The sequence below is a fragment of the Callithrix jacchus genome, chromosome 3 (genome assembly GCF_049354715.1).
Source record: "Callithrix jacchus isolate 240 chromosome 3, calJac240_pri, whole genome shotgun sequence".
Classification (NCBI taxonomy): Eukaryota; Metazoa; Chordata; class Mammalia; order Primates; family Cebidae; genus Callithrix; species Callithrix jacchus.
Window position 1 is genome coordinate 75,197,262 of NC_133504.1, and position 23,841 is coordinate 75,221,102.

The following is a 23,841-nucleotide window of genomic DNA, read 5'->3' on the forward strand; positions in this document are numbered from 1 at the left end:
CTAAAAAGGCAACTTCACATGATTCAACCGAATATCAGTAGAGTTTAGATTACTGAAAGATGTCTTTCCAGCATGGCTTCACTGTTCATCAACTAAATTCTACCATGCTTTTGGAACAGACAAAAAGCCAAAACAATTTATATAAACCTCATCTATGATTATAATAGTTCATGGGGGAGGGGTGGGTGTGAGATTTATAAGTTTAGTAAAGATCTAAGTTAAGGACAAACTCTGAGAACCAATAATGTTAAATATATCTGTGATTGTAAACCAAGGAATAAAAGATAGAAGCTAAAGTATGGGACAAACAATTTCACTAAAGATATTTATCCTAACTCAAAAGTAACTATACTTTCCCTTTTCTCCTAATCACTGTGTAAACACACACAGATATAAAGCGAAACGACCTTTACTGACTTAGAAATCCCTGTTAATCTAAATTATAAATAATTAAATCACATTTGGTGCAGATAGATCTTGTAGGACACTTGAAAATGGGCAATGTTATTTATGCACATATGATAACCCTCTATTAATAGAACAACTACTTTATCAAACTATTCCTTAACATGGTTAATATTTTTCTACATTTATATGTGCAGTTTGCATTCATGAACTCCTTTAACATAAGAGATGATGGTATTGGGTTTTTTTTTTTACTAACACCTAGGATGGTGACTGGCAAATATTAGGCAGTCAAATGTCTGCTGAATTAATCAATGAGTGTAAGTCATTTTTATTCTTGACATTCAATATTTAATTTTTAAAAATTAGAGTGAGATGCCAGGATACAATGTTGAATATGGTAGCCATATGGACAGCTTTAAAGCAAAAACTTAAAATGAAATCTCTATTAAACTACAAAAAGGAAAATGGCTTTATAATATCTGTACAAATAAATACAAAATGGCTACATATTCAAACAGGTAAGTCCTTTTCTAAGAAAATGAAAAAGTAAAATGCCCTAATGTTTCAATGTAATTTGGCAGGAATATTTAGAAATTTTCAGCAATCACTGCACACTTGCTGTTAAGACTCTGATTCTGAAAGTTGAAAACCACCAATATTTTTAAAACATTTTTACTAGTCAAAACACACCAAACAATATAAGACTTTTAATGTGACAATGGATTGCCTAATTCACATATTAAATTGCTCTATGCAGGGTGATTTCACAATCCAGGATCCATAGCCATGTTGTTGTAAGTAGGATTTCAGCTTAGATTTAGCTTCTTGATAGGAGGAAGACATACACTAGAGAAGAAAAAAAAATGAATTATAGAAAATAGGCAGCATTTGACTTCTGAAAAGTAAGTAGCCCTAATATCGTTTCTTTAGCTTGAAATGTTAAAAAGTTAATGCAAGTCTTTTTACATTCCTATATTTTAATATTTTTGAAGCTAAAAAGTTTCCTTCCAAACACTCCTACAAAGCAATTATTCTTTTTCTTTTTTGGTAAGAGCCAAGGTCTTGCTCTGTCATATAGGCTGGAGTAAGATGGCATGATCACTGAACTCCGAGCTGAAGCCATCTTCCTGCCTCAGCCTCCTGAGCAGATAGGACTACAGGCATGCACCACCATGCCTGAGATTAAAAAATTTTTTTTGTAGAGACAGGGTCTTGCATGTTTCCCAGCCTGGTCTCGAACTCCCGGCCTCAAGCGATCCTCCCACCTTGACCTCCCAAAGTTCTGAGAGTACAGGCATGAGCCACGACACCTGGCTAGTTGTTTTTATTTTTAACATTTAAGTTAAAAGATTAATTATACTAACTGCAGACAATTTGAAAAGCAGACAAAATATAAAGAAGAAAATAAAAATTACTGGTAATCCCAAAACTACATGATGATAGATAAAACTAATGGTGGTAGATAGCCACCATTAATATTTTGGTGAATTTTCATTTTTCATAAATGAAAATATAAGGGAACTTTTAACAAGATGGTTTTATTGAGATATAATTTACATACCATGACATTCATCCATTGTTAAGTGTATTGTTTGGTATTTAATGAATTAATAGAGGTATGTAAATATCAGCATAGTCCAGTTGTGAAACAAATCCCTCAACTCTATAAAGTTCTACTGTACTCACCTGCAGTCCTGGTGTCAGCACCAGCCCTAGACCCAGACAACCATGAATCTACTTGCTGTCTCTAGAGTTTTGCTTTTCCTAAAAAATTTATATAAATTAACTAACATAATATGCATCCTGTTGTGTCAGGCTTCTTTCAGTTAGCATAATGTTTTCCAGTTCATTTATGTTGTTTCATATATCAGTAGCTTGGTCCTTTTTATTGCTGATTAATATTCCAATGTAGGGGTATAATTATTTCCATTGTAGGGGTATAACACATTTTGTTCATGCATTTACTACCTGATTAACACCTAAATTGCTTTCAGTTTCTGGCTTTTAAAACAGCTTTTAATGCTGTTTTAAACATGCATGTAAATACCAGTGGAATTGCTGATCACACATTTATCACCTAAGAAAATGCCAAACTTTTTCAAAGTGGCATTTTCTCAGTCTACAGTTTGTATTTTCATTTTCTTAATGATGAATTTTGAAAAGCAAGTCTTTTATTTTGGAGTCAAATGATCAATTTCTTTCCTTTTATGGGTATCCTTTTTGGTATCATATCTAAGAAATCTTTCCCTAATGTAAATATTTTCTCATATTTGGAAGTTTTATAGTTTTAGACCTTATAGTCAAATTTAAAGTCCACTTTAACTTTTGTGTATGACTGACATAAAGATCTAAGTTAATTTTTTGTTTTACCCACATATATCCCACCATTTTAGCACTATTTGTTGAAAACATGATTCTTTTTCCTGTTGAATTACCTGGCACTTCTGTACAAAAGCAATTGATCATATGTGTATAGGTTTATTTCTGTTCCACTGATCTATATATTTATTATTATTATTATTATTATTATTATTTTGTTTTTGAGACAGTCTTGATCTGTCTCCAGGCTGGAGTGCAGTGGTGCAATCTTGGCTCACTGCAATCTCCGCCTCATGGGTGTTCAAGCGATTCCCCTGCCTCAGCCTCCCAAGTAGCTGGGACTACAGGCATGCACCACCATGCAAAGCTAATTTTTTGTATTTTAGTAGACATCGTGTTTCATCATGTTGGCCAGGATGGTCTCAGTCTCTTGACTTTATGATCTGCCCACCTCAGTCTCCCAAAGTGTTGGGATTACAGGCGTGACCCACTGCACTCAGCCTATATGTCTATTATTATGTCAATACATTGTCTTAATTACTATGGCTTTATAGTAAGTTTTGAAACTAGTTAAGCTTTCCAACTTTGTTCTTTTTCAAAATTATTTTGGCTCTTAAATGTCTTTTGGATTGTGCCAGGTGCAGTGGTTCATGCCTGTAATCCCAACACTTTGGGAGACCAAAGTGAGTGGATCACTTGGGGTCAGGAGTTCGAGACCAGCCTGGCCAACATGGTGAAACCCCATCTCTACTAAAAATACAAAAAATTACCCAGGCGTGGTGGCAGGAGGCTACTTGGAAGGCTGAGGCAGTAGAATCACTTGAACCTGGGAGGTGGAGGTTGCAGTGAGCTGAGATTGCACCACTGCATCCCAGCCTGGGCGGATCACAGGGTCAACAGACAGAGACCATCCTGGCCAACATGGTGATACCTGTCTCTACTAAAAATACAAAAATTAGCTAGGCGTGGTGGTGTGCACCTGTAGTTCCAGCTACCCAGGAGGCTGAGGCAGGAGAATTGCTTGAACCTGAGAGGCTGATGTTGCAGTGAGGCGAGATCACACCATTGCACTCCAGCCTCGGTGACAGGAGAGACTCTGTCTCAAAAAAAAAAAAAAAGTCACTTGGATTTCCATGTCAATTTCACAATTAGCTTGTCAACGTTTACACAAAAGCCTGCTGGAACTTTAATTTTGCATTGAAGCTACAGATTAATTTGGAGAGAAGTGACATGCTAACTGAGTTTTCCAATGCATTATAATGGGACATCTCTACATTTACTTAGTTCTCCTCAATTTCTCTCATCAATGTTTTATCATTTCAAATGTACAGGTCTTGCATTTCTTTTGTTAAATTTATTCCTCTGTGTTTACACATGAACACACAAACAAATATACACGTTTGGTGCTATTATGCATGAAGCTGTTTTCTCAATTTTTGGAGCACTCATTCCCAGTATATGAACAATTTATTTTTCTATGTTGCTCTTACACCTTATGACCTTGCTAAAGTCACATATGATCCAGTTGTTTGTTTTTGGTAGATACCAAAGACTATTTTACCTAGAAGATAATACAATTAAGGAATAATATTTTTTTTCTTAATTATTTATGATATAGGACCTTTTTACCTTGTTTTCTTGCCTTGCTTAACTGGCTAGGACCTACAGAACAGTGCTGAATACAAGTACTGGGAGAAGACATTCTTGCCTTCTTCCCCAGTCTTGAGTAGGGAAAGTAGTATTCAGTTTTTTCACCATTCAGCATAATGTCAATGGTAGGTTCTTCATTGATGCTCTTCATGAAGGTGTGGAAGTTTGCTCCTATTCCTTGTTTGTTCAGTGTTTTTATTGTGAAGGGCGCTGGACTTTGTCAAATGCATTTTGTGTATCTGAGATAATTACATAAATTTTAAACTTGAATTTATTCATATGGTATATTACATCAAATAATTTTCTGATGTCAAATCAACCATACATTCCTGGTATAAACCTTCTTCGTTGTAGCATATAATCCTTTCTGTATGTTGCTGGATTTGGTTCGTCAGTATCTTGTTAAGGATTTTTACATTTATGTCCGTCTAGATTGCAGCTTGCATTTCTTGTAATATTTTCTTTTCCACTTTTGCTATCAGAGTAACACTGGCCTTGGAAACTGTGTAGAGAAGTGTTTTCTCCTCCATTTTCTGAAAGAGCTTTTGTAGAATTTGCATTATACTTTACTTGTATGTTTGACAGAATTCACCAGTGAAGCCATGTAAGTGTCTGGGATTTTCTTTAGGAAAATAATTTAATTAGTAATTTGATTTCTTAAGTTCTAGTTGGATATTCTATTTTTGAGTCAGTTTCTATGATTTATGTCTTTCTAAAAATGTGTTCATCTAACTTGTTGACTGAAAATCAGTTGTTTATAATCCCTTATAACAATTTTAAGCTTCTTAAGGTCTATAGTGATGACCACTTGTTTTAATGACAGATTTTGATAATTTGTGTTACCTGTTTTTTTCTTGGTTAATCTAGCTAAACAAATATCAAGTTTTTTTGAGCAACTGCATACTTTGGTATTTCTAGGGGATCCTGGAAGCAATTCCCCACAGATATCAAAGAATGACTACATAAATAAGTACTTAGAAATGTATAGCTTTAAATGCTTATATTGGAAAAAATCTTAAAATCGGCTATTTGAGCTTTAAATCCAAGAAACTAGAAGAAGAAGAGCATATCAGAATCAAAGTAAGTAGAAGGAAGGAAATAATGAAATGGAATGAATCAGAATGGAAATCAGTAAAAGTGAAAACAGGAAAATTAGTAGGAAAGACACGAAAATGTTTTTTATTATACTTCAAGTTCTGGGGTTCACGTGCAGAATGTGCAGGTTTGTTAACAAGGGCATACACATGCCACGGTGGTTTGCTGCACCCATCAACCCGTCATCTACATTAGGTATTTATCCTAATGCTATCACTCCCCTAGCCTCCCACCACCCAATAGGCCCCAGTGTAGGATATTCCCCTCCCTGTGTCCATGTGTTCTAATTGTTCAACTCCCACTTATGAGTGAGAACATGTGGTGTTTGGTTTTCTGTGCTTAAGTTTGCTGAGAATGAAAGTTTCCAGCTCTATCCATGTTTCTGCAAAGGACATGAACTCATCTTTTTTATGGCTACATAGTATTCCATGGTGTACATGTGCCACATTTTCTTTATCCAGTCTATTATTGATGGTCATTTGGGTTGGTTCTAAGTCTTTGTTATTGTGAACAGTGCTGCAATATACATACACGTGCATGTGTCTTTATAACAGAATGATTTATAATCCTTTGGGTATATAACTGGTAATGGGATTGTTGGGTCAGTGGTATTTCTAGTTCTAGATCCTTGAGGAATTGCTACACTGTCTTCTGCACGATGGTTGAACTAATTTATACTCCCACTAACAGTGTAAAAGCATTCCTGTTTCTCCACATCCTGTACTGCATCTGTTTTCCTGACTTTTTAACAGCTGCCATTCTAACTGGTGTGAGATGGTATTTCAATGTGGTTTTGATTTGCATCTCTCTAATGACCAGTTATGATGAGCTTTTTTTCATATGTTGACTATATAAATGTCTTCTTTTGAGAAGTGTCCATTCATATTCTTTGTCCACTTTTTGACAGGATTGTTTTTTTCCTATAAATTTGTTTAGGTTCTTTGTAGATTCTGGATATTAGTCCTTTGTCAGATAAGTATATTGCCAAAATTTTCTCCCATTCTGTAGGGTGCCTGTTCACTCTGATGATAGTTTCTTTTGCAGTGCAGAAGCTCCTTAATTAGATCCCATTTGTCTATTTTGGCTTTTGTTGCCATTGCTTTGGTGTTTCAGTAATGAAGTCTTGGCCCAAGATTATGTCCTAAATGGCATTGCCTAGGTTTTCTTCTAGGGTTTTTATGATTTTAGGTCTTACATTTAAATTACATTTTATGATTTTAGGTCTTACATTTAATCCATCTTGAGTTAATTTTTGTATAAGGTGTAAGGAAGAGGTCCAGTTTCAGCTTTCTGCATATGGCTAGCCAGTTTTCCCAACACCATTGATTATATAGGGACAGCTTTCTCCATTGCTTGTTTTTGTCAGGTTTGTCAAGATCTGATGGTTATCGATGCGTGGTGTTATTTCTGAGGCCTCTGTTCTGTTCCATTGGTCTACATATCTGTTTTGGTACCAGTACTATGCTGTTTTTGTTACCGTAGCCTTATAGTATAGTTTGAAGTCAGGTAGTGTGATGCCTCCAGCTTTGTTGTTTTTGCTTAGGACTGTCTTGGCTATGTAGGCTTTTTTTTGGTTCCATAAGAAATTTAAAGTAATTTTTTTCCCCAATTCTGTGAAGAAAGTCAATGGTAGCTAGATGGGGATTGCATTCAATCTATAAATTACTTTGGGCAGTATGGCCATTTTCACGATATTGATCCTTCCTATCCATGAGCATGGAATGTTTTTCCATTTCTTTGTGTCCTCTTCTATTTCCTTGAGCAGGGGGTTTGTAGTTCTCTTTGAAGAGGTCCTTTACATTCTTTGTAAGTTGTATTCCTAGGTATCTTATTCTCTTGTAGTACTTGTGAATGGGAGTTCACTCATGATTTTGCTGTCTGTTATTGGTGTATAGGAATGTTTGTGATTTTTGCACACTGATTTTGTATCCTGAGACTTTGCTGAACTTGCTTATTAGCTTATGGAGATTTCGGGCTGAGATGATGGGGTTTTCTAAATATACAATCATATCATCTGCAAATAGAGACAATTTGACTTCCTCTTTTCCTATTTGAATACCCCTTATTTCTCTCTCTTGCCTGACTGCCCTGGCCAGAACTTTCAATACCATGTTGAATAGGAGTGATGAGGGAAGGCATCCTTGTCTTGTGCTGGTTTTCAAAGGGATTGCTTCCAGTTTTTACCCATTCAATATGATATCGGCTATGGGTTTGTCATAAATAGCTCTTATTATTTTGAGATACATTCCATCAATACATAGTTTATTGTGAGTTTTTAGCATGAAGGGCTAAATGTATTTTGAATTTTGTCAAAGGCCAATGTAAGACGTTGCTCTTTGTCTCTAGCAATGTTTCTCCTCTTCATGTATACTTTGTTTAATATTAATATAAACATTCCAACTCTCTTATTATTTACATGATGGGTTTTTTTCGTCCTTATAACTTTCAATGTATTTGAGACTGAATTTAAAATTAGTCTGCTGCAGACAGCATATATTTGAATCAGGCTTTTTTTTTTCAAACCCAATCTGATAATCTGTCTTTTGAGCAGTCTACTTACATTTATTGTAATTATTGGAATGGTGAATTTATATCTGTCATTTTACTATTTCTCACATCTTGTGTCTTTCTACAATTTCTCTTTTTCCTCACTGCAGTATAGTTTAAGAAAAATGCTTTACTAATCATTCTGTTGGTATTTTATCAGTTTTTCATTTATTTTCTTCATGGTTACATTAGGAATTACAGTATACCTCTTTACCCTATATATTTTATTTCAGATTCATAGTGGCTTATGGTAAAACAGCAACTTTGTTTCAGTAGAGAGCCATTTCTTACTCAATCCTTTGTTATGTTGTCATATATTGCATCTACGTTATAAAGTCAACAACACAAGTGTTTTAAGCAACTTTTTAAAGCAAATAAGAGCAAACATATAAACATGCACATACACATACTCACAGGTCTCATGTTTATCCACATACTTATCATTTTCAGTATTTATTATTCCTTTCTGTGGATTTACTATCATCTGGAGTAATTTTTTCCAAGTTTCAAGGACTTTCTTAGGAATTCCATTTAGCAAAGTACTGCTAACACCAGATTGTCTTAATTTTAGTTTAACCTGTGAATGTCCTTTTTTGCTTCTATTTTTGAAGGATTATTTTCCTGGATATATAATCCTTAGTTGCCAGGAATTTTCCTTCAGCACCTTGAACCTGTCATTATACTGCCTTTGGACCTCCACTGTTTCTTTTGTAACAGCTTTGTTAAGATATAATTTGCAAGTCACAGAATTTGCCCTTTTAAAGTGTACAGTTCAGCTTTCAGTATATTCACTAATTTGTGCAGCCATCACCATTAATTTTAGAACCTCTCCATCATCCCAGAAAGGAACCTTGTATCTATTAGCAGTCACTCCTGATTCTTCCTCCTCTAGCACCTGAATAGATCGCTAATCTATTTTCTGTCTCTATGAATTTGCCTATTATTGACATTTCATATAAATTGAACCATATGATATGGGGCCTATGCTTTCCTTCACTTGACATAGTATCTTATTGTATCTAGGCTCTCAATTATATTCCATCATCTATATGCCAGAACCACACTGTCTTGATTACTGTAGTTGTATAGAAGTTCTGAAAATACAAAGTATGCAACTTTAACTTCATCTTTTCTTTTCAATGTTTTTTTCTTTTTACTACTTTGGGTTGGCTTCCACTGTTGCTAATAAGAAATCAGACACATTAGGCCTGTTAAACTTCTACCTTCTTCTGATCAACCTGCATGTGGAAAAGAATGTACTGAATGTTACAGTCAGCTCTCAAATATCCCTTGGCTTATACTCTTGATGGGCTCTCTTGGGTATTCCCTGCACATAAGCGTAGTTTTTCAGTCAGCCAGGGAAACATGAAGAATTTATCTCAGCCCTTTCAGGGCTCTCTCATTTTCAAAATCTCTTTGTTAACTTGCTAGTTGGCCCACTGCTTGCCTCCAACCAGGACGGCAACCTTGGGCCAGCAAAGTTATCAGTTTTCCCCATTCACTTCCTACCACATTTGGCATTTAAGCCAACAAAACTGCAAATTTTCATTCCCCTGTTCCAAAATCAATTATACCTCCTCTGAAAGCCAAGCTACTGCTTTTGGTGGCAGCCTCACTGGGTCAAAAACTAGTTCTCGCCATTGAAACCAGCAAAGAGGACCAGAGAATGAGAAAAGGCCTAGGCAAGAAAGCCATGTACTCCTACAATTCTTACTCAAAGTAATAGCAGTTTTTCTTCTTTTTTCTTTCTTTTAGAGAGATAGGGTCTCGCTCTGTCCCCCAGGCTGAAGTGCAGTGGTGTGATTATAGCTCACAGCAGCCTTGAACTCCTGGGCTCAAGTGATACTTCCACCTCAGCCTCCCAAGTAGCTAGGACTATAGCTGTCGGCCACCATGCCTGGCTAATAATAAGAGTTTGTGAGGAATACACACTTTTGGATGTTTTCTCTGCCTTTTGTCAATGTCCAGGATTGTGAAAAGTTATTTTTGACAATTTTGTCTGGTTTTCTATTTGTTTATACAGTGATTTGCAACTTCTTTATGCCACGAAACCAGAAATAGTCTAGATAAGCTTTTATACTTAAAAAGATGTGATTATGTATATCCACACCTGTTATTACTATAATTGCTTTGCAGGCTGTAACTATACAGGTTGAGCATTAAGTTGGTAAATCTGGTAAAATTAAAGGACTTTCATGTAATCCTATATCATTATTGGCATTAGGATATAAAACAATTTACATTTAATGTTTAATAATGGTAACACAGAAGTATGTTCATGTTGGCCAGGCACGGTGACTCAAACCTATAACCCTAGAACTTTGGGAGACCAAGGTGGGCAAATCACCTGAGGTCAGGAGTTCAAGACCAGCCTGGCCAACATGGCGAATCCCCGCCCCTACTGAAAATACAAAACTTAGCTGAATGTGGTGATGTACACCTGTAATCTCAGCTACTCAGGAGGCTGAGGCAGGAGAATTGCTTGGACCTGGGAGTCAGAGGTTGCAGTGAGCTGAGATCACGCCATTGCACTCCAGCCTGGGCAAAAGAGTGAGATTCCATCTCAAAAAAAAAAAAAAGTATGATCGTGTTTGCATTTTGTAGAATGAAAAAGTAGATTAAAACACAGCCAATATGGTCTTACTTTTAAACAGACACACACATATATAGATATATTGAGAAGGAACTGAAATAACATGCTCACATTAAAAGACTGAGTAATATCTTTGAATAGTAAGTGGGATTACAAGTATTAATATTTTTTTCTGTACTTTTAAAACTTTTTTAAATTTTTGACTTAAACTTACAGGTATTTATATAAAAATATTTCTAAAGAGAAAAAAAGCCATGTATATCATCTACTAAATCTAGCAGGTTCAAATCAGATGGTGAAATTAAAGTTTTTTCCACAACTTTAAGACAGAAAAATTCATATGTTTTAAATAATATATTATTTTAGAATACTTAACATTCTACAGGTAGTACAATTAATATCATATACATAATAAATTTTATTAACATTTTGTTTCTCTGGGTATTACATAGCAGGTTTGAGTGCTACGTAACTTACGCTGTCAAAATAAGTATATACTATACTAAAATGTTTACTTTATATGGCAATAGTTATTTACATATATAATTTCTGGCATGTTCATTTAAAAACCAATTTTCCCATTCCATGATAATATCTTATATTCGGGAACTATTCAACAAACTTTTGCTAAGTAGAATCATAAAATGACCACATTAATGTTTTAAATTTTATTCCTCTAACTTTATTCCTTTAAGGACTTACCTTAGCTGCATGATATGTACCAGCTTCAAGTAATTCTTTTTTAGCTTCTTTGGCAAGGAGGTTAAATCGACTTAACATTGCAGCCTTGCAAAGCCGACTTGCCATTGACATACCACTTTTAAATGGGGAACTAAAGCAGAGAGAAATCAAATATTCACAAATCACTTTTCAATAATTTGTTAGCAAACGTAGGAATTAAAATCAACATGGATCTACAAAATGCTTGATTTTAATTATGTGCAATATACATAGTGAATCTTTTTACATAAGAGGCATTCTTAATATTTAATTACTTTTTGAATCAAATTTCTCAAATCACATTTTAAATTATTTTGTATTGTATCAAAAATTAATGCAGAAGATTGACCTTGGAACATTTCTGTTGTTTGAAGCAAAATTAATCTATGGTGATACAAATTAAACAGTGGGACTGACTGGAAGTAGGCATGAAAATACTTTCTGCATTTTGACTAGAGTGATGGTTACAGAGGTATACACATATATCAAAATTAGTGAAATCGTACAATCAATTTTGCATTTCAGTGCAAGAAGTTCTGGCTCAATAAAAGCATAACATAGCTACTGAAAAGATGGCTGAATAGGAACAACTGCGGTTTGTAGCTCCCAGTGAGATGATGGAGAAGGCGGGTGATTTCTGCATTTCCAATTGAGGTACGAACTGAGTACCTCACTTCCAATGAGGTATCTCATTGGGGCTGGTAGAAAGTGGGTGCAGCCCAAGGAGGGCGAGCCGAAGCAGGGTGGGGCATCATCTCACCTGGGAAGCACAAGGGGTCAGGGAACTCCCTGTCCTAGCCAAGGGAAGCCATTAGTGTCTGTACTCTACACTCTGGCCAGACACTGTGCTTTTCCTATGGTTTTCACAACCTGCAGACCAGGAGATTCCCTTTAGCACCTACTCCACTAACAAGACCCTGGGTTTCCAGCACAAAACTGGACAGCCGTTTGGACATTCAACAAGCTGGATGCAGCCGTTTTGTTTTTACATACCCCAATGGCGCCTGGAACGCCTGTAAGACAGAAACGTTCACTCCCCTGGAAAGGGGGCTGAACCCAGAGAGCCAAGTGGTCTGGCTCAGCAGTTCCCACCCCCAAAAAGATGAGCAATCAATCTAAGATCCACTGGCTTGAAATTCTCGCAGCCAGCACAGCAGTTTGAACTTGACCTGGGATGCCTGCAAGCTTGGTGGGGGGAGGGCTATCCACCATTGCTGAGGTTCCAGTTAGCCATTTTAACCACAGAGTGTAAACAAAGCCGTAGGGAGGTTTGAACTGGGCAGAGCCCACCACAGCTCAGCAAGGCAACTGCAGGCAGACTGTCTTACTAGATTGCCTCCTCACTGGGGAGGGCATCTCTGAAAAAAGGCAGCAGCCCATCAGGGACTTATAAATAAAGCCACCACCTTCCTGGGACAGAGCATCTGGGAAAAGGGGTGGTTATGGGCACAGCTTCAGCAGATTTAAACATCCCTGCCTAGCAGCTCTGAAGAGAGCAGCATATCTCCCAGCACAGTGCTCAAGCTCTGATAATGGACAGACTGCTTCCTCAAGTGGATCCCTGACCCCCATGTATCCTGACTGGGAGACATCTCCCAGTATGGGGTGACAGAGACACTTCATACAGGAGAGCTCTGGCTGGCATCTGGCAGATACCCCTCTGGGTCGAAGCTATGAGAGGAAGGAACAGACAGCAATCTTTGCTGTTCTGCAGCCTCCGCCGGTGATAGCCAGGCAAGCAAGGTCTGGAGTGGACCTCTAGCAAACTCCAGCAGACCTGCAGCAGAAAAGCCTGTTAGAAGGAAAACTAACAAACAGCAAGGATTAGTTTCAACATCAACAAAAATGACATGCACTCAGAGATGCCATCCAAAGGTCACCAACTTCAGAGACCTAAGGTAGATAAATCCAAGAAGATGAAGAGAAACCAGAGCAAAAGGCTAGAAATTCCAAAAACAAGAATACCTCTTTTCCTCCAGGGGATCACAACTCCTCACCAGCAAGGAAACAAAACTGGACAGAGAATGAGTTTGATGAACTGACAGAAGTAGGCTTCAGAAGGTGGGTAACAACAAACTCCTCTGAATAAAGGAGCATGTTCTAATCCAATTCAAGGAAGCTGAAAAGCTTGAAAAAAGGTTAGATGGATTGCTACCTAGAATAACTAGTTTAGAGAATAATATAAATGACTAGATGGAGCTGAAAAACACAGCACAAGAACTTCGTGAAGCATACACAAGTTTCAAAGGCCAAATCGATCAAGTGGAAGAAAGGATATCAGAGATTGGAGATCAACTCAATGAAATAAGGTGAGAAGATAAGATTAGAGAAAAAAGAGTGAAAAGAAATGAATAAAGCCTCCAAGAAATATGGAATTACATAAAAAGACCAAATCTACATTTGATCAGTGTATCTGAAAGTGAAGGGTAGGATGAAACCAAGTTGAAGAACACTCTTCAGGATATTATCCAGGAGAATTTCCCCAAGGTAGCAAGGCAGATCAACATTCAAATTCAGGAAATAGAGAGCACACCACAAAGATACTCCTCAAGAAGAGCAACCCCAAGACACATAATCGTCAGATTCACCAAAGTTGAAATGAAGGAAAAAATGCTAAGGGCAGCCAGAGAGAAAGGTCGGGTTACCAACAAAGGGAAGCCCATCAGACTAACGGCAGACCTCTCAGCAGAAACCCTACAAGCCAGGAGAGAGTGGGGGCCAATATTCAACGTTCTTAAAAAAATGAATTTTCAGCCCAGAATTTCACATCCAGTCAAAACTAAGCTTCATAAGCAAAGGAGAAATAAAATCCTTTATGGACAAGCAAATGCTGAGAGATTTTTGTCACCACCATGCCTGCCTTATAAGAGCTCCTAAAGGAAGCACTAAACATGGAAAAGAATGACTGTTACCAGCCACTGCAAAAACATACCAAATTGTAAAGACCATCAACACTATGAAGAAACTGCACCAACTAAAAGGCAAAATAACCAGCTAGCATCATAATGGCAGGATCAAATTCACACATAACAATATTAACCTTAAATGTACATGGGTAAAGGCCCCAATTAAAAGACACAGACTGGCAAATTGGATAGAGTTAAGACCCATCCCTGTGCTGTATTCAAGAGACCCATCTCATGTGCAAAGACATACATAGGCTCAAGATAAAAGGATGGAGGAATATTTACCAAGCAAATAAAAAGAAAAATAAAGCCAGGGTTGCAATCTCAGCCTCTGATAAAAGAGACTCTAAACCAACAAAGATCAAAAGAGACAAAGTATGACATTACATAATGGTAAAGGCATCAATGCAATTAGAAGAACTCACTATCCTAAATATATACAGGAGCACCCAGATTGATAAAGCAAGTTATTAGAGACCTACAAAGAGACTGAGACTCCCACACAATAATAGTGGGAAACTTAACACCCCACTGTCAATATCAGACAGATCAACAAGACAGAAAATTAACAAGGATATTCAGGACTTGAACTCAGCTCTGGAACAAGCAGACCTAATAGACATCTACAGAACTCTCCACCCCAAATCAACAGAATATACATTCTTCACAGCACCACATCACACCTATTCTAAAACTGACAACATAATTGGAAGTAAAACACTTCTCAGCAAATGCAGAAGAATGTAAATCATAACAAACAGCCCCTCAGACCATGGTGCAATCAAATTAGACCTCAGGGTTAAGAAACTCACTCAAATCCACACAGCTGCATGGAAACTTGAACAACCTGCTCCTGAATGACTACTGGATAAATAATGAAACAAAGGCAAAAATAAAGATATCTTTGAAACCAGTGAGAATGAAGACACAACATAACAAAGTCTCTGGCCCACATTTAAACCAGGTTGTAGAGGGAAATTTATAGTACTAAATGCCCACAAGAGAAAGGCAGGAAATATCTAAAATTGACACACTAATGTCACAATGAAAAGAACTAGAGAAGCAAGAGCAGACAAATTCAAAATCTAGCAGAAGACAAGAAATAACTAAGATCAGAGCAGAACTGAAGGACATAGAGACATGAAATTCTTTAAAAAAATAATCAATGAATCCAGGAGCTTTTTTTTTTGAAAAGATCAACAAAATAGAAGACTAGCCAGACTAATAAAGAAGAAAAGAGAGAAGAATTAAATAGATGCAATAAAAAAGGGTAAAGGGTGTATCACCACCAATCCCACAGATATACAAACTACTATCAGAGAATACTATAAACACCTCTACACAAATAAAACAGAAATCTAAAAGAAATGGATAAATTCCTGGACACTTATACCCTCCCAAGACTAAACCATAAAGAAGTCAAACCCCTGAATAGACCAATAACAACATTTGAAATTGAGGCAGGAATTAATAGCCTGCAAACCAAAAAAAGTCCAGGACCAGATGGTTTCACAGCTGAATTCTACCAGAGATGAGCTGGTACCAGACTCCAAACAACAGAAAAAGAGGGAATCCTTCCTAACTCATTTTATGAGGACAACATCATACTGATACCAAAACCTGGCAGAGACAACTAAAGAAGAAAATTTCAGGCCAATAACCCTGATGAACATTGATGCAAAAATCCTCAATAAAAACTGGCAAACCGAATCCAGCAGCACATAAAAAATCAGCTGGGACTCCAGGTATGCACTCCAGCTCCTGGTTAATATTTTTTATTTTTTATAAAAAAGACTGGGTCTCTATGTTTCCCAGATTGATCTTGAACTCTTGGCTTCAAGCCATGCTCCTGCCTCAGCCTCCCAAACTGCTAGGATTATAGGTATGAGCCTTCTTGACTGCCAAGAAACATTTTTATGTGGTCTTCATTTAAATTTGTCCTACACAAAGAAAGCAATTTTAAGCATTTAAATTTTTAACATTATCACTGCCTCATCACAAATGTATGTTTACACTAAAAGAACAGTGTCACTCTTACTCAATAAATCAATGGTAGGGATATTATAAAGAAATGTCTAGAAGGCACAGAACATCCTGGTTAAGAACAAGGGCTTTGAAAATAAAATGTCTGTATCAGAATCTCAGCTGTGTCATTAACTACTTGGGTAACCTTAGGCGAGATATTCAACCTAGATTGAGTCTCAGAAACTGTTAAAAAAATCAAATCATCCAACATAAGGGTTTTTATAAGAAGACAGTATAACATAGTACCATAGTTCTTACATGTAAGGGCACATAAGTAATATTTGAAGGAGTATATAAAAAATGTAATTCCTGAGCTCCAGATCCAAAAGTCAGACTCAGCAGAAGAAACTGAATTTCTAAAAAAATTTATATAATTCTAATACTAATGATACGACATGACAGTTGGAAAAACATAGGTTATGGAGCCAGATTCCTTGGGTTTGAATGATGACTCTACCATTTAGTATGAATTTCAGTAAGCTATATAACTTCTCCACGTCTGTCTCAACAGAAAAAACTTTTAAATTAGTACAATGCCTGCAACATAGTTACATTCAACTAATGATATTGTTCACAATTCAATAGATGGTATCCAAAAATGTCAGAATAAAAACTGCAATAAAATGCTTCTTTTGCTTAAGTAATATATGGTTTAAATAAATTACTAATTTTAACCTTTCAGTGATCTTCCCATTCAGGCCATCCACGATCTCCAAAGAAACATCTCCTTGTGCCCAATTCAGACTCAGAAATTTATATCCCAAGTTCATTTGAAGTGGATATGCAGAGGGTACTAAACTAATATGAGGTCTATTGACTAAGTAAAACATAGGAAGTTTTGAAGTGAGTGCATCATCAACACGTTGCTTTATAGCAATTTCTAAGCCTCTGGTATCACTGCAATTCCCATCACCTAGAAAGCAAAAACAAAACACCCAAGTTCAATATTAAAAGACCATTCCAAAAATAAAAATAAATTAAATGATTGGGAATCATCTAAAGTCCACTTCTCTATTCTTTATCTTACAATCTTACAACCTTCTCTTTCCTGGTTCTACTCTCTTAGCATCTACTCCATATTCTTAACCAGAACCTGAATAAGGTAATAACAGATTTTCCATTTTAAAAAAGACTCTGATACAGAAAATAATGAAAAGTCCCTCTATTGAGTATTAGTAAAGAGCCACAGCTGATTCAGAAACTGCTACTTTAGTAACGGACTCAAAGAAATCTGGTACATCCGGATTTGTTGATTGCATTATATGCTGATTTCTTGCAAGGGCAGTTGACAAATCTGGTTGAAAAAGAATTGGTGAAAATGAGTTATTTTCAAACATCTAAGGGCCACAAATTACAACTTTCCAATACCACAATGCTCCAATTTCACAATGTAAAATAATTTAAAGAATGACCATTTCTGGTTAAAATTTTGCCAATACAAAAAGTTTTGAATTCTCAGTTATGATAATTATTTAAGGAGAGGCCTCAAAAAGATGCAATGTTACTACTAAAAAACAGTAAGCTGCATCAAACTTAAAACAGAAGTTAGGAAGCAGTCATTCCTATTTAAAAAACAGGAATTCTAAAGCAGATCTCTTTCTTCCTCAGAAGATCAGATGTTCTGGCATCAACAGAATCTTTGTAAACCACTGGACATATTTCACGAAGTTTTGGGTCCTTATCACTAAAATTGTTGAGATGGTTACTAGGGCTACATTATGACTATCTGGGCACTAGAAAATGATGTAAAAAGGACATGCATCGCTTTTGACATCCTTTTTCTAAACACTTCCTTAAGTGTTTATTAAGAGTGACAAATGATCAAGACAAATCAAGAGTGACAAACGAAAACCAATCAAATAAAAAATATACTTGGGCACAGAAAAAAAGTTGGAAAAAAAAAAGGTGTGAGGAATGGTTAATGTATCTATAATGAACAGTAGATAATAAGGATTTAAAAACCCTAATTATTTATTACACTTTGCAATTAAATAATGGTAGTGGTGTGCCAAAAAACAAAATTGGAAAAAGGAAGAAAAAAAACCCTGTAAGTCAAATTTTTTCATGAAATGCTTTAAACATCAAATTGTTTACCTAGATGCCTTAATGAGAAGTATAAAACCTAATATAATAGAAAAAAGTTTACAAATATTTTATTATAAATTTTACTTTTCCCTTCATTTATGTGTGCATTAATAATTTACTATATCTGAGGTATGATTTTAATACATCTCGAGGCTCTGTCTTGTTCCTAGAAAATACATCTCTAAAATTATATCACATGATTGAAAAATTTTGATTTATTCAAAATGATCTGAAATAACATGAAACTCCAAGGTTAAAGTCAAAGGTTAAGTCTAATCAAAGACTATAGAAGACCTGACCTGACAATAACTCATATATAAAGAAATCTATCATAAGCAGCAGCACGAAATGTTATGAAAACTGGTTTGAGTCCAGCCTCTATCACTAAGCAAACTGACTGACTTTAGGCAAGTATTTTATTAACATTCTGAATGTGATCTGAAAAACAAAAAAAAGGAAGGACTGAATAACAGATTCCCTAAGGTTATCAACTGCTTCTTTTTTTTAATTGCATTTTAGGTTTTGGGGTACATGTGAAGAACATGCAAGATTGTTGCATAGGTACACACGTGGCAGTGTGATTTGCTGCCTTCCTCCCCTTCACCTATATCTGGCATTTCTCACCATGCTATCTCTTCCCAACTCTCTACCCCATGCTGTCCCTTCTTAAAAGTCAATGAACTGTATTTAAAATGGATTTCTTCACTAGGAAGGATTCTCTATATTCAATTATACGAATCAAATCAGTATATGAAAAGGACCTCTGGATGAAAATAACTTCTGGATAAACATTTCTGAAGTATTTTGGAAGAAAAGCCTAGATCCTATGTTGTAAATTTAAAAAGACCACCACCATAAAATGAAAAAATAAGTATCTACAGAACCACAGCTATCAAACTTGTTTCTGCAAACTTTTTGAAAAGTAAAGCTTTAAAATAATGTTGGGATACAGAAAACAATTCCTCAAAATATGAACCTTCAGCATGCTGAGTGCTTTGCAAATTGAAAGGCCTAAGCTTCACAACTAAGGTTTTACTCGATCTTTCCCAAAGCAACAGAAGGAACTCTCTCTGGAATTTCCTTTTCCAGTTGGCTGGTCACTACAACTTATGACACCTTTATCCCACAATCTCTGCCTCCCACCTTTGGGATCCATTCATTCTCCCTGATGATCTATCATGAAACCAACAGCTCTACAAAACATGTCTGTGTTTTGACTTTAAATAACGTTTCACATATGCAAAAACTGATTTTATACTGATTAAGTAAAATACAGAGAATCTGCTTAGTGAGTGAAGCCAGGAGGTTTTCAAATCCCACTCACCAACAAGTATACTGCTGATGTAAACTGGCTGTATAAAATGACTCAGCAATGCTCCCTGTACACCAAGCACTTCCCATCTTGTCAACTTGTCACTTGAAGACATACTGCTTATTCTATTAACACCATCTTTAGGACAGTAAACAGTCAGATAAATTTTGCCTTCAACAGCCACATGGAGACACAGTTCTTCATTGGCTTCAAATGCAGATATAGAATGTGGATTAAGACGTCTAGAGAAAGAAAAGAAAGTTTCTTTCTTTAAAAACACAAAGGGGACAGACCAAAATCTACCTGTACCTAAGAAATGTTCTCTAACATGTTTAACTTCCTAGTATACATTTAATTCCAGTAACAGAAACAGATATAAGAAAGCAAAGTAGGAATGGAGTGACTTTATTCTATAATAGCAATATAAAACAGAAATGAACCACATTTAGAGCTTCCAATAGATATTTTTCATATTATCACTTTATATCCCTTAAAATAAAAGAAACACTAATTTTTATCCCTATCATAGTTTGTGAATTAGTTCCTTCCTCTGTATGAACGTTTTTTAAAACAACAAAATGAAGAAATGAAAAAAAGGGAAACTCACTTTTTCTTTATGAGTCATATTCAAAAAATGCAAAATCATTTTTAAGTTTTTTTTCTAGAGAACACTGACCTTATTTTCAATGGTGTTAATAGAGGGATTTTTATTAAAATATTACTCATGATTACCACTAGATGGTCAGACTTAAGGGGACTTTTACTGTCTACTTTGTTCTTGTTTGGACTGTTTAAATATTATGCTACCTGATGATATTCATTCATTAAGCAACATTTTGGCCACAGATTAATGTTTTTCTTAACTCTTGTATTTGTATGTGAACAGTGCATAAATGCATACTTCCTAAGGTTTATGAGGTCTTAAAAGTAGAAAGAAGTAGAAGATTTTTTAAAAAAATAGCATAGCAAAAAATGTGGTGAAGTACATGGGAATTTTAAGTATAGGCTGAGTATTGCTTATCTAAAATGCTTGTAACCAGAAATGTTTCAGATTTTTTTTCACACTGTGAAATATTTTCTTTATATATACCAGGTGAACACAAATCCAATAATCTGAACTATCAAATGCTCCAGTGAGAATTTCCTTTGAGCGTCATATGTCAGTGCTCAAAAAGTTTCCGATTCTGGAGCATTTTGAATCTCAGACTTTTGGATTCGGGAAGCTCAACCTGTAGAAGTAATAGATTAGACTGAGGGGGAGGGAAAGAATTTGGGGTTTCCTGCATGCCACATATAACAACTCAAGGCTGAATGGAAAATATGAGTAATTAGAATTTACATGTTCTATTTGCTATAGGAAGTCAGAATGTTTTGGCATGGCCATTCTACTTGCTTTTAAAAACAACTTCTCTAATACTTACAACTGTGACTTAATCTGGGCTGATCCTTTAGGCAACTGGTTCATGTAAAGACAAATGTTGATATTCTGTTTAAGAGTGAGTAGATTAGAAGTTGGTTCTGTACAGAATATTGATTTTTCCATCATAGCAGGATTTTTGCTGTAGAAGAGTAGAAGCTGTCTGTAAAAGTACCTAAAATAAATGTTATAACTTTGTCAAGTAATAAACTTTATAAAAGATGTATCTTATTGAGCATCATGTCCATACGTGTCACTAGCAATGTCCCTGAATGTCAAAAGTTTTGACACAGGTAAGAACTCTAAGTTAATCTTAGCTTTATTTAACGAAACATTAAACTTTTTGAAAGTCCCCAACTGGAGCCCAGTCTGCTCTGTAACACATCATTCCTTAAAACACCATTCGTTCTCTACTACTCTACTTCCATTTCACATTTGAGTCTTGCAACTATCATATTCTGCAAAAGACTCATTTCTCTACTGATTCTTCCCTTCTTCCTCAGACAGTTCTGTTCCCAGCCTTCCAGACGAAGTGCCAACTTTTTGCCTTACCTCTATTTCCCCTTCCCTACCCAAATAATTACAAAAATCACAAAAACTGTGGTTCCTGCTCCTTAATGGGTTTAAAGAAAAAAAAAAAGAGCATAGGAACAATACAATGAACATCGTAAGTTGTATTAAGAAATAAAGCAGATATAGTTACTAATAATTTATTGCATGTTTCAAAATAACTAAATGAATGGAACTAGAATGCTCCTAACACAAAGAAATGAAAAATGACCGAGGAAAGGGATATCCCAATTACCCTGACTTGATCATTACACATTTAATGCTTGTATTAAATATCACATGTACCTTATAAATATGCAAAAGTATTATATATTCACAATAATTTAAAATTTTTAAATTTTAAATTTTTTTAAAAAGGGAAGATCTGAAAGACTACAACTAATCAAATCAAGGACAAATACTATTTGGCTTATTTAATAAACCATGACTTTAAGATACACTCCCTTGAATCCCATCATGAGAAATAGGTAGTGAAAAATTAAGCACCAGTATATAAAAATGCCAAGCATAGGAATCAGTAACACAAAAGAGGTAGCTTTTAAAAAGGTCAAATAATTCCATAAGCACTGAGAGGGGTGGAAGGCAATGAATTGCATTACCCTCATAGTCTTGCTGAATAACTTTTAAGATTATTGGATTCTTTCCTCATTATTAGAGATACAAATTTATATTTTTACAGGTAAGAATGTCTAAATTTGTTTTAAAATACTCCAGTGAAGAAAACACCAACACAAAAAGTGAGAATGCAGATATTTACCAAAGACAGCAGAATGCTATTATCTGTTGAAGCTGAATGAGAATTTGTTATCCTATTCTCACTTGTCTGTCTTTGAAAACATCCATAAAAAAAAGGTAAATAAAAAGTCAGTTTAATGCTTAAAAGAATCAAAATGAGTAAGATCTAGTACGGGATTACAGGTGTGAGTTACTGTGCTGGGCATGGTGGCTCACGCCTATAATCCCAGCAATTTGGGGGGCCGGGGCAGGTGGATCACCTGAGATCAGGAGTTTGAGACCAGCCTGACCAACATGGTGAAACCCTGTCTCTACTAAAATATAAAAAAACTACTTGGGTGTGGTGCCGCATGCCTGTAATCCCAGATATTTAGGAGGCTGGGACAGTAGAATCACTTGAACTCAAAAGGCAGAGGCTGCAATAAGCCAAGACGGCACCACTGCACTCCAGCCTGGGCAATAAAAGTGAAACTCCCTGTAAAACACACACACACACCCATACACACACTCTTACTTCACAGGTCTTAATAATGGAAGCCACTAAGATCCAATGACTAGACATTGCAGTTACAAACATTCCAAAGGTGATGTGGAATCAATCTGATGACTTGGATAAGAAAATGTGACATCCTTGGCTCTATGATCAATAAAATTCCATTTGTAAATGAAGATATTTACATGAAGTTACTTTGGGATGACAGCATTCATATTTAATAACATTAATATATATGTTATCTTACCTAAGAAGAGACCTTCTTGCTGTAACGACAGCATGAGTATCATGCAATACTCTTCCATTTGGCTTAATGCTCTGGCTGTAATTGTATTCACCTGTGCCTATAGCTACAACCTCAAGCTGTCCAGCTAAAAGAAAAAGGTAGACAGTAGCAGGTTAATTTAACCACTCTCTTCCCTATGTTCAACTTTTCTATCCCATCATTTTTTTTGAGACAGAGTCTTGCTCTGTCACCCAAGCTGGAGTGCAGTGGCGTGATATTGACTCACTGCAACCTCTGCTTCCTGGGTTCAAGTGATTCTCCTGCCTCAGCCTCTTGAGTAGCTGGGATTACAGGCACACACTACCACACCTGGCTAATTTTTGTATTTTTAGTAGAGACAGTGTTTCACCATGTTGGTCATGCTGGTCTTGAACTCCTGACCTTGTTATCTGCACAGCGTCCCAAAGGGCTGGGATTACAGGCACGAGCCAACATGCCTGACCACAACATTTCTAATTTAGTAGAATATACTAAATGAAAATATGAAAAAATAATTCCACAATTTAAAATAAGAGTCTTAGAGTCTTCTAAGAAGCAAAATTAAAAAGTAGTACCTCAATGAAAAAGGCAGATGCTTTATAATACTTCATCTAAATTTTTACAATTGATAGAATTACCAAATGTCTTTAGCTTTCAAATATGGCTATTTCTTCTACATCTAGATGTATTTGATCTTTTTT

The 23,841-nt window shown here is 35.9% G+C and overlaps 1 protein-coding gene across 2 annotated transcripts in view; it reads right to left on the minus strand.

Moving 5' to 3' along the window:
* Positions 1 to 733: 733 nt before the first annotated feature.
* Positions 734 to 23,841, minus strand: part of ADAD1 (adenosine deaminase domain containing 1) — a 64,024-nt gene continuing 40,916 nt past the window's right edge. For both annotated transcript variants that reach the window (XM_078366557.1, XM_078366558.1), the window contains exons 7-12: positions 23,123 to 23,246; positions 21,082 to 21,252; positions 19,673 to 19,902; positions 16,939 to 17,176; positions 11,315 to 11,444; positions 734 to 1,254 (exon numbers count right to left, since the gene is read on the minus strand). In XM_078366557.1, coding sequence (XP_078222683.1) covers positions 1,141 to 1,254; positions 11,315 to 11,444; positions 16,939 to 17,176; positions 19,673 to 19,902; positions 21,082 to 21,252; positions 23,123 to 23,246 — 1,007 coding nt within the window. In that variant the 3' untranslated portion in view covers positions 734 to 1,140. The remainder of the gene's footprint in view (positions 1,255 to 11,314; positions 11,445 to 16,938; positions 17,177 to 19,672; positions 19,903 to 21,081; positions 21,253 to 23,122; positions 23,247 to 23,841) is intronic.